We start from the raw sequence: 12310 nt of genomic DNA on the forward strand, positions 1-12310 counted from the left end.
GCTCAACCTACCCTCAACTGCCACTCACACATAGATTGTGTGAGGAGGAGAACTAATAACCTCGACTGCCACTCACACATAGATTGTGCGAGGAGAACATTACCTCGACTGCCACCCACGTGAGGAGGAGAAAAGCTACCTCCACTGCCACTCACAAACACAAAGTAAGTGAGGAGGAGACCGAATCACATGACCTGCGTATGGTGAGGAAGAAAATCGTCGAAAACCAATAAATCCGTATAGCTTCCCCACATTTCTCACGAGATAAGAATCCAAGTGTGCAAAGACGTGACCCCGCACGCCAAGATTTCTCTCAATCTCAAAATAGTAAGTAAGAAAAAACCATAATAGCCAATATTTCACTTTGGCGGATATTTTGAAAATAAAGTAGAGTATAAATTCTGAATCCGCGCATAGCAAAAATAATGTCCGAAATTAACCATAGATTCTTATCTAGGAAATAAGTAATTAGTCAAATAATATTATAAATCATAACCAACCTTTGAAACTCATTATTGAAAGCAAATCCACAAGATAAACCGAAATCAAATTCCGAAAATCAATTCATTTGCTCAAAATGTAATATAATTAATAACTAGAGCATTATTTTAAGAAATAAATGCATGCATCCTTATTTAAAACAAAAGTCCACTCACAGTATGCGGCTAACGTGGTACCCAAGCGTAAGGATCCTCGTCAAGCGAAGGGTCGGTACCTCGTCCTGTACACAATTATATTCCGTAAACAATAATTCGATAAACAAGTACGATTCTATAATGAATCCCAAAACCCTACGAAATTCCACATCTCCATTTCTTTCCGGATTCAATCCAAACTTCACCATTAATCTATCTCCGTCGATTAAAGTATTCCATATCGGAACAAAGGAAACCCGAAGGTCGGATTCCCACAATTCGACAACCAAAACTTCCAAACTTCGGGAATTCACAAACATATCCAAACTCTTCCAAAATTCACCAAACTTCACATACAAGCTCCACAACAATTATACAATTTAAAGGGCTAAAAACTGAAATTAAAACACTGCCCACACACGCCTCCACGCGCCGCCAACAGTGGCAGCGCGTGGGCCCCACTCGCCGGCGGCCACTACCTCCGATGGCCACCATATTTTGACAGTAGCACCTACTCAACACACTGATCAATTTTCTCAACTACAACACATCCCAATTTTACCTTTAAACAGTCGAAACCTGCCGGTGAAATTTTTCCAGAAAACTCCAAGAACCCTAGAAATTTCAAATCGTTAATTCGACCTCTACACTGCAAATTGAAATGAAAGACCTTAGGGGAAATGATCTATGTCAAAAACCGAACCTTCGACGCCGGTTTGGTGGCCGGAGACGGCCGGAATCGCCGGAAATCGGCAAAACACGCAAGTTGCTACAGTAACCTTCCCAGCAAGAAATCGAGCTCCTCCGGCCAAATCTCCCCAAAATACCACCACAGATGCGTCAAGGGGGAGGAGGCAAGCTCGGGGATGGCCGGATTTCGCCGTGGGTCAGCCGGAGGAGGGAGAAATCGGAGGAGGAAGAATCGGGCCGAAGAGGAAGGAAATGTCGGGGGAGGAGAGAGATAGAGCCGGGTAGGTTTCCAAAAATGGAAACTTACCACAGTAACTCGGCTATTTATAGAAACTTACCATGAACAGTAACCGTAAATAGTAACTTTAATCTTTCGCTTATAACTTTCACATACGAACCCCAATTTTTACGCACCACATATGCACGCGCTCGGTTTAACGTCCTCTACAATTTTCATGAAGGAAGTTTCCTCAAATTTTGACCCAAACGAAAAGTCAACTTTTAGGGCCACTAAAAGTATCTAAACAAGTAAAAAGTGAAAGAAATTGTCGTTTCCCGTCCAAATGACTAGTAAACGGTAAAATTTAGGTCCAGGACGTTACATGGTATCAGAGCAGGTCTTCCCTGTCTCTTTTATTTGCCTTCGTAGCAATGGGTGAAGTTACAAAATCAGATATCGAAGCTCTCACGGCAGCGTTTACCGCTGCCATCAACACCATGAACAATCGGGTGGACGAGCAGATTGGAGAAATTCGTGGGTTGTTGGGAGAGAGAAACAACCACAACAACAACGATCGGAATAGAGGTAGGGAAGGAGGCCAGCGAGTTAGGGCTCCACGTGGTGAAGTTGTTGTTAATACTTCAGAATCTGAGTCTGAAGAAGAAATTTTGCAACATGAACAACAGGGACAAGCTGACCAGGATTACAAAGTCAAGGCCGAAATTCCTTTCTTTTCGGGCAACTTGGGTGTAGAAGATTTTCTGGATTGGCAGGTTGAAGTGGATAACTTCTTTGAGATCATGGAGGTTCCAAAACACAAGCAGGCTAAGATGGTTTCTCGGAAACTAAAAAAAGATGCTGCTTATTGGTGGGATCAATTGCAGAGTTCTCGTCAGAGGCAAGGAAAAGAGCGTGTTCAAACATGGAGGAAGATGAAAGGTCTTCTTAACTAAAAATTTTTGCCTAGAGATTTTTCGATCAAGAATTACCCTCCTAAGGTTTTTGAGAAGAAGTTAAAGTCCAATGAGTTTTCTTTGCCCGTTGACATTAATAGTTTATCTGAAGAAAAGTCAGAAGAATTTCTAATGGAAGATGCTCCACAAGAAATCATCCATCATGACCAAGAAGAGGTTAAAGATGAAATTGTTCATGTAGACATGGTTATTAATAATGAAGAAGTCTTGGAGCCTGAAATAAATCACTCAGAACCAGATATCATTCAAGAATGCAACCTTGAGAGCCGAGACGAATCTACGAAGGTTGTGTATGAGAGCCAAAATGCATATGACAGACTCATCTTTGGCGTTGGGTTCATGATTGTGCCATCAAAATTTGCAGAGGATCAGGCCAATAATCCACAGGTTCAATTGTCTAATTTTTTCTCGAGTCTTTTGTCTACCTATTCTTGTCCTTTATTCAAGAGGAACTCGAGGGCGAGTTCTTTCATAGTGGAGGAGAATGATGTAGGACGAGAATGGACCTGGTTTAGCCGGAAAATTAGAAAAAATAAAGAAGCAGCGTGGAATTAAGAAGAGTGATTGGAAAATAGGTAATTCACGCATGATGAGGTTACTAGCCACTGCAATATCCAAGAAAATTTGGTTTTGGACTTTTCAGGTTTCTCGTGTGAAAAGTTAGGTTTTGATTTTGAATCAGATTTGACTAACTTTTGGCCAGAATGTCCGTTTGAGATGCATGATAGCTTTCCAGAATGGGAACGACGAGATCTTCAAGACTCACTTTAGTGAGCCCTATCAGATTTAGGCCAAAATGTATCGTCTTAATTATCCGATTCGTGATTTCATATTTTTAGGCTAGTTTTACATTCTTTTTATTTTAGGTTTTCTAGTTTATTTTGGATTTGTTTTGTTTTAATCCGTGGGCTTTAGGGTTTCATTGTTAGTCGCCCTATGGTTTCTTTCCCATATATAAGCAACCTTAAACGGCTACAGAACTATCTTTCATCTTTTATCAATTAAATTGAGATTATTCTCTTTTATCTCTGGTGGACTCCAGAATCTTTTGCTTAGATTTATTGCTGGTAAACCTAGTTATCAATCCGACTGCGTCAATTGTATAGTTCTACCATTAAGTTTTTGGGACTTTTCCATGACATATTAATCTTGAATATCGTAGTTGGAACCAAAAAATGAGTTCATACATACGTTGCTTTCAGTCCTCGTATCTCTCTCGATATGTTAGCTGCGTGGTATGGTCATAATTATTTGTTATAAAGATACAAAACATGGGCTCCCTCGAACCAGGCAAAACATGAAATTATTTGTGTTTTGTGAATATGGTTTATGCCTTACGGAGTTATGGTTATCTTGGCATGAACACCGTAAGGAAGTCCATTTGTAATGGGTTGAAGATAAGCTGCTCCGATCCTTTTCTTTTTCCTAATAACATAATGGATAGGAATCATTTGTACGCAGAACAAAAAGGAAAATAAAGCAAGAAAGAAACATTTATAAGAAGTCACTGCAGAACAGATCATCTATTTACTTTGAAGAGTTACAATTAACAAAGTAATGTGCACTATTGCCTTGACATCTTTATAAACCATCTGTTGCCTTGAATAGTTACAACAAAGCAATTCCTTAAGACACCCCCAGAAAGGCAGAAACCAACACAAGGGCACTTCATCCGAACTGTGCATAAACAAAGAATTAAACAAGGAAATATAGGACAGTAACTACAGCTGATAAGCACTCAAGCTGTTGTGCAAAGTGTGGAAGTAAAGCCACTTGTGCATCTTACTTCATGCTTAAGTTCTTGATAAGCATGATCTTCTTGCTTAGTCAAAAATGGAGGCTTGCTTCATGCTTAAGTTCTTGATAAGCATGATCTTCTTGATTAGTCAAAAATGGAGGCTTGCTTCATGCTTAAGTTCTTGATAAGCATGGTATTTTTGATAAGTCAAAAATTGTGACTTACTTCATGCTTAAGTTGTTGATAGGTCTTAAGTTGTTGATAGGTCAAAGATTGTGGCTACTTTCAATGCAATCTATAGCTAAGTTTCTTAAGCTTTAAGAAGCTAGTTGTAACCTCCTCTATCTAGTATAAATAGAGGTCTTGAGTTATAGAGTTGGAATCCCATGTTGTGGTGAGTGAAAACAAAGAGAGAGAGGGAGTGGAGTTTAGAGAGAAAATGGAGATTTCTCCTAAAACTCAAGTGTCTTTCCTTTGTTAGTGTGTATTTCCTCATGTTATAAGAGAGAGGGTATTCTCAATTGTTGCTCTCCTTATTGCAGAAGAGAAATTGTTGTATCCTTTTGCTATAGTGAAATCCTTCTACAATTTGCCTATCATCTTGTGCTTCACTCATTTTCATAGTTTCTGCTTCAGTTGTAATTGGGTGCCCCATACCACAACGCTTCCTAACAGTGGTATCAGAGCTCCAGGTTTATAGCCGGTTTTCGTGCTAAAGTGAGATCCAGTTAGTGGAAAGGAGGCATCTTCAACAATGGCGACGAAGTACGAAATAGAGAAGTTCAATGGGAACAATTTCTCATTGTGGAAAATGAGGATAAAAGCAGTCTTGAGAAAAGATAACTACTTGGCAACAATTGGAGATAGGCCTGAGGAGATCACTGACGATGGCAAGTGGAACGAGATGGATGGCAATGCGATTGCTAATCTGCATCTAGCACTAGCCGATGAAGTATTGTCAAGTGTGGCGGAGAAGAATACGGCAAAAGAGATGGGATACACTCACAAAATTGTACGAGGCCAAATCACTACACAACAAAATCTTCTTGAAGAGAAATCTTTACACCCTTCGGATAATGGAGTCGACGACAATGACCGACCACATCAACACACTCAACACCTTGTTCTCACAGCAATGGGGCATAACATAGAGACGGGTGAACGTGCTGAAATTCTACTTCAAAGTCTACCTGATTCGTATGATCAACTCATCATCAACTTAACCAACAATCTAGAAATACTAGTCTTCGATGATATTGTAGCTGCGGTTCTTGAAGAAGAAAGTCGGCGCAAGAGCAAAGAAGATAGATTGGGTGGCTCACAGCAGGCCGAAGCTTTGATGATAACGAGAGGGAGATCAACGAAACATGGCCCCAGTGGGAGTCAAAGTCAGAGTAGATCAAAATCCAGAAGTAAGAAGAATGTCATGTATCATCACTGTGGCAAGAAAGGGCACTACAAAAGGGAGTGTTGGCTTCTCAAGAAGAATGAAGAAACCAAAGGAAAAGGTCCTGAGTCATCAAGAGCTCAGGGTTGTGTAGCAAATATCTCAGATGATGGTGAAGTCTTATACAGCGAGGCAACAACAGTTACTGAAGGGAGGAGAAAGTTTGTTGATATCTGGCTTATAGACTCAGGAGCAACATGGCATATGACTCCCCGGAGAGAATGGTTCCACCAATATGAACCTATCTGAAGAGGAACTGTGTTCATGGGAGATGATTATCCCTATGAGATCGCTGGTATTGGTACCATCAAAGTGAAGATGTATGATAAGGCCTGAAGAAAAATCTATTGTCTTGGGGACAATTAGATAGTAGCGGATACCAAATCCATGGTCAACATGAGATCATGAAAATAGTTAAAGGTGCGCTTGTGGTGATGAAAACGGAAAAGATAGCTGCAAATCTGTACATGCTTAAAGGAGAAACACAACAAGAAGGAGAAGCATCTATAGTGTCAGTAAGATCTTTAGAAGAATCAACGATGATGTGGCACCGTAAGCTTGGCCACATGTCAGAAAGAGGTTTGAAGATTCTCGCTGAACAAAAGCTTCTTCCAGGGCTCAAAAAGGTTTCATTACCCTTTTGTGAGCATTGTGTCACTAGTAAGCAGCACAGATTAAAGTTCAGCAGTTCTAATGCTAGAAGCAAAGCTATCTTAGAAATGATCCATTCTGATGTTTGGCAAGCACCAGTTCTATCCCTAGGAGGTGCAAGATACTTTGTGTCTTTTATTGATGATTACTCCAGGAGATGTTGGGTGTATCCAATCAAAGTGAAGGCGGACGTGTTCCCAGTTTTCAAAGTATTCAAAGCGCGTGTGGAGCTTGAATCTGAAAAGAAGATCAAGTGTTTGAGGACGGACAATGGAGGAGAATATACCAGTAATGAATTTGATAACTTCTGTAAACAAGAAGGTATCAAGAGGCAGTTCACAGTGGCATACACTCCACAACAAAATGGAGTAGCAGAGCGGATGAACAGAACCTTGTTAGAACGGACAAGAGCGATGTTGAGGACTGCGGAGATGGCCAAGTCATTTTGGGCAGAAGCAGTGAAGACCACCTGTTATGTGATCAATCAGTCACCATCAACCGCAATTGATCTGAAGACGCCAATGGAGATGTGGACTGGTAAGCCAGCTGATTATTCTCGCTTACATACATTTGGAAGTCCTGTGTATGTTATGTACAACGCCCAAGAAACATCAAAACTGGATCCAAAATCCAGAAAATGCATTTTCTTAGGGTATGCTGATGGAGTTAAAGGGTACAGCCTGTGGGATCCCACTGCCCACAAGGTGATAATCAGCAGAGATGTAGAAGATAAGGTACAAGGAAAAGAAAATGATAGCACTTCAAAAGAGAAACTAGTGACTACAATAGTTCGAGTAGTCCTGGTGATGTGTGCTACATTTGACTTGTGCTTAGAGCAGTTAGATGTGAAAACTGCGTTTCTTCATGGAGAACTTGAAGAAGAGATTTACATGCTCCAACCAGATGGATTTGAAGAAAAAGAAAAAGAGAACTTGGTTTGCAGGTTGAACAAATCTCTGTACGGTCTCAAACAGGCGCTGAGATGTTGGTATAAGAGATTTGATTCCTTCATCATGAGCCTTGGATACAACAGACTCAGTCCAGATCCTTGTGCTTACTACAAGAGATTTGGTGATGGTGATTTCATTATTCTACTGTTGTATGTTGACGACATGTTGGTAGCAGGCCCCAACAAAGATCGTATTAAAGAATTGAAGGCACAGTTGGCTAGGGAGTTTGAAATGAAGGACTTGGGACCAGCAAACAAGATTCTAGGGATGCAAATTTACCGAGACAGAAATAGTAGGAAGATTTGGCTCTCTCAGAAAAACTACTTAAAGAAAATCTTGTGTCGCTTCAACATGCAAGATTGTGAGTCAATCTCTACCCCTCTTCCTATTAATTTCAAGTTATCCTTAAGTATGAGCCCTAGCAACGAAGCAGAGAGGATGGAAATGTCTCGAGTACCGTATGCATCAGCAGTGGGTAGCTTAATGTTCGCTATGGTATGCACAAGACCAGACATTGCACAAGCAGTGGGAGCGGTTAGTCGATACATGGCGAATCCTGGTAGAGAGCATTGGAATGCTGTGAAGAGGATCCTGGGATATGTCAAATGCTGCATTATGTTATGAAGGATCAGTTTGGTGTCGATCCTCTATTGGCCTAGCAGAAACATAAGCAGTGTGGACATGGCAAAGTAGAAAGGATAGAAGAATTGCAAAAGTGACTTTAAGTGGGAGATATGTGGAAGTAAAGCCACTTGTGCATCTTACTTCATGCTTAAGTTCTTGATAAGCATGATCTTCTTGATTAGTCAAAAATGGAGGCTTGCTTCATGCTTAAGTTCTTGATAAGCATGGTATTTTTGATAAGTCAAAGATTGTGACTTAATTACTTCATGCTTAAGTTGTTGATAGGTCAAATATTGTGACTTACTTCATACTTAAGTTGTTGATAGGTCAAAGATTGTGGCTACTTTCCAACATATGATAGTTGTAAAGATTGCATTTACAACTCATCTATAGCTAAGTTTCTTAAGCTTTAAGAAACTAGTTGTAACCTCTTCTATCTAATATAAATAGAGGTCTTGAGTTATAGAGTTGGAATCCCATGTTGTGGTGAGTACTGAAAACAAAGAGAGAGAGGGAGTCGAGTTTAGAGAGAAAATGGAGATTTCTCCTAAAACTGAAGTGTCTTTCCTTTGTTAGTGTGTATTTCCTCCTGTTATAAGAGAGAGGGTATTCTCAATTGTTGCTCTCCTTATTGCAGAAGAGAAATTGTTGTATCCTTTTGCTATAGTGAAATCCTTCTACAATTTGCCTATCATCTTGTGCTTCACTCATTTTCATAGTTTATACTTCAGTTGTAATTGGGTGCCCCATACCACAACGCTTCCTAACACAAAGAACTAGAGCTTCATCTAAATTCCAAAAACGATATGAACTGAAAACCAGATAAGGCAGAGAAACCGAAGAATGGTGAGTCCTATTAGTCAAGTCAGTAGTGAAATCTACAGAGACAGTCTTCTACTACATAAGCTTGTAGTAGCAGTTGCCTCCAGCAAGAAGAAACTGATAGGGAGGCCCACAGTGGCAGCTGAAATGATCACAATGCACTCCCAAACCGTCTCCACACACACTGATTCCTCAAATCTCTTTTGATCACAATCCTCCAGCAACCACCAAAGTGATATTTCTTGTCAATACCAAATTCAATCAATATTCAATAAATATCAACCAGAAAATAATTATTATACCCCCAACCAGAAACAAACCAATATTTCAGTACTCCAATCTGAACTGAAAAGGACCAATTGCATTGTGCTGTGGTACAATGGAATGATGGATGATGAATATTAACACTTCAAAAAGAAAAAAAAATGCCACCTCAAAATCTTATGAACAGAAACCTTAAGTGGGTTTCTTTCTTTATTAAAAGGAATTCAACATAAAAAGGGCACATCAACAAAAACTAAGTTCTCATGCAAACCATATCTAAGCTTCTTATACTTCAATTTCAGTACAGGAAGTTATGAATCATGAAATCTAGAGTAGAAAAGAAATAAGCAGCTCAATAGTACAGTGTGTTACAGGAAAAAAAAAATAGTCACCAATGCTTCAAAAGCAGACTGGAGAACATAACCTTGTATCTTCTGTACCATTCTCATTCGTCCATGTCCTACAGGACTAGCTTGCTCGTATACTTCTTTCTATCTTCTTCAACGTCCACCGGCATGATCAATATCTGTGCCAGTGGTGCAATCCATTGCAAGGAGTCCTCCATTTCCAAATAGACTATACTTCCCACTAGTGGTGGATTCGACATCCATGCCTGCAAAGTGAAAGTTTCCGGCAATGGTGGAACGGAGGTCATCTTTCTATAATTCTTTGGAATGATGAGAGCCTGAACGTAGAGGTTTATTTTCGAGCAGCTTCTAAATTTTCTAAGAAAGGTCATCAGCTTCGGAAAATGTGTCGAATATGACGAGAACCATTCTTGGTCCAAAAGTTCCCCAACTAAAATTGTGGCCTCATAGGCTTTAACAGAAACGTTGGCATTCAAATAACCATCAAAGAACTCGAACAAATGGACATATCGGTCAATTGTGGCCTCTAGTGCACGATGGCTTCCCAATAAAAAAAATTCCCGGACGTAATCAACACAAATGTTGATATGTTTCAAGTTGAAGGCATTCTTCAAGATCATCTTTTCACATCTTGAATATGTCGGCGGTGAGAGAAATGTAAAAGATTCAAGATTGAAGGCTTGATCAACTTGAATAACATGAAGACGGCAATACTTAATTTCCAAGGACTTAAGACTTGAGCATTGAACATAAAACTCGGAGTTTCCAATAGAACATTGAGTTAATGACAGGGACTCCATGGATGGGCACTCAAATAGAAGAGAATCGAGATCAACAACCCGTGAAGTTTTCAGGGACAGAGTTTTCAAGGACGGAAAAAGTCGCTCATAAGCGTGCGGAACTCTCACATGCAGCAGATGCGGAACTCTCACACACTCCAACTTTAGACAAGTTAAGGATGATTTTGCACTAGCAATCGCCACCCAAGGCAAGATGTAGAAGAGGTAGAGACTTTCCGGCGGGCGCTCACCGACAATCCAACTCGTTGGGTCAACACTCATTTTAGGACTGATATCCAACTCTTTGAGGCCTCTCTCACATGCATATTTCAACCACTCGGTTATGGTAGATGAATCTCGACGCGAAAACATCCTCATGTGAAGACTTAATTTATTCAGGAGCTCTTTCTGCTGGTCCTTCTTTTTACGATAATCTAAATAGCCCTTCAAGAAATTGATGAACCTTTTGTGTTGATGTTTGTAGTGACGGTAGCGATTAAGGTTGTGGCGGTCAAAATCATCATCCTCGTTGAAATTGAGTACAGGGAATGAGGAGACTACATCTTGCCGTTGCTTGCAAAGAAAGCTCACCTGGAACGCAGCTTTAGTAGGAATGAGTCCAAGGATTTTGTCAATAACAAGATCGGGTAAGTCAGACATGTGAGTGTTGACGGCCGACAGATCTATCTGTTTTTGGTTTTCCTGTTCATCGATATTGGTGCCTTCAAATATATGACGTGAACAATCTAAGTATAATTGATGATCCAGCTAAAAACAACAATTAACAAGAAAAAGGTGAAAATACATACATCGATCCATCATCTCAGCTTGAGAAGAAGACTAACAAGAAGTTCCGGAAGAAAGAAAGATCGATCGAGTTTTTTGTTTATAGAGAGTTCTGTTCCCACCGATACTACTCATACTAGGATTACGACTTAGGATTGACCAAAAAAAAAAAAAGGATTTAGGAGGTATTTCAGTGTAGACCATGCATATATATATGTTTAAATAAGAAATCTTCAACTTGATCCTTTTGGGCTACTACGAACCAAAAATCTTATCCTCCACGGACTGGAAGAGTTAAACCCAAAATCAATGATTAAATCATCTTCATGAACAAACACGCCGGGAAACCTTATTTGACAATTTGCCATCTTCCTCAAATGATTTAGAACCCTAAGAATAGTTAGAACCAACACGGTTGCATGTATGCATATGTGGTAAGCGACAACATTGGAACATCAAGAATTTTGAAACTTTGAATAATTAACCTAGATGGGTAAAGCCAATTATGCATATATCTAAAGCTTGGTTTACTGTTCATTGATGTGCAAAATGAAGTGACGCTTTTGCCCTTTCTGTCTCCCTCGATTTCAAGTTTAGCATTCTTCTACACCCTTCTTATGCAATCGTTTTTATTTTTAGTCTGAGGGTGGAGGGTGGCGTTTTAGAATAGAAAAGACCAGGGCCGGTCCTGAAAATTAAGAGGCCTAGTGCGAAAATTTAAGTGAAGCTTTATTAATTAGTATAAATAAAACAAGATCTCAGTTGGAGAACTAAAAAGAATATTTAGTATAAATAAAACAAGAAAAGAGTGGAGCGATAAAAACATAACAAAACAAAGACGGAAAATGAAAAAGGAAAACAAATAAAAAAAACGAGATGAAGATAATAGAAAAGGAAAAATAAATAAAAATAGAGAGACCTTACTAGAAGAAACATGGAACAAAGAAAGACAAAACAAAAGAACATAGAAGAAGATCAAAGAAAAAACATAAAATAGAAAGGCCCAAGGGACTCAAACCTAAGACATATCAGGTCAAATCAAATAACTACAATGGTTCATCATATACTTTTACCCTTTTAATTTATATATATTTATATAAAGGCATTACGAAATTAGGAGGCCTTAGAAAATCAGAGGCCTTGTGCACCTGCACCACATGCACACCCCAAGGGCCGCCTCTGGAAAAGACTAGAGCAGTGGAAGACGATAGGAGATATTATACTTTTGGAATCGAGAGAGCGGGAGAAGAGGTTAGTGGAACACTACTCTCAGAAAGCCACTGACACCACCTTTACATATGAAAAGGAGCCCCGGACCCGGAGTGGAGTGAAGTAGGCCCACACATGCAATGCCCAATTAGC

At 39.7% G+C, this 12310-nt stretch overlaps 1 protein-coding gene across 1 annotated transcript; it reads right to left on the reverse strand.

Annotated features, from left to right (window-relative positions):
* Window positions 1-9475: 9475 nt before the first annotated feature.
* On the reverse strand, window positions 9476-11063 carry LOC121052887. Its single transcript, XM_040518829.1, has 2 exons — window positions 10972-11063; window positions 9476-10884 (listed from the first exon to the last, which is right to left on the reverse strand). Exons 1-2 carry the CDS (start codon window positions 10982-10984, stop codon window positions 9476-9478), a joined length of 1422 nt encoding a protein of 473 aa, XP_040374763.1. The 5' UTR covers window positions 10985-11063.
* Between the last annotated feature and the right edge of the window lie 1247 nt (window positions 11064-12310).

Source organism: Rosa chinensis, chromosome 4 (assembly GCF_002994745.2).
Source record: "Rosa chinensis cultivar Old Blush chromosome 4, RchiOBHm-V2, whole genome shotgun sequence".
Classification (NCBI taxonomy): domain Eukaryota; kingdom Viridiplantae; phylum Streptophyta; class Magnoliopsida; order Rosales; family Rosaceae; genus Rosa; species Rosa chinensis.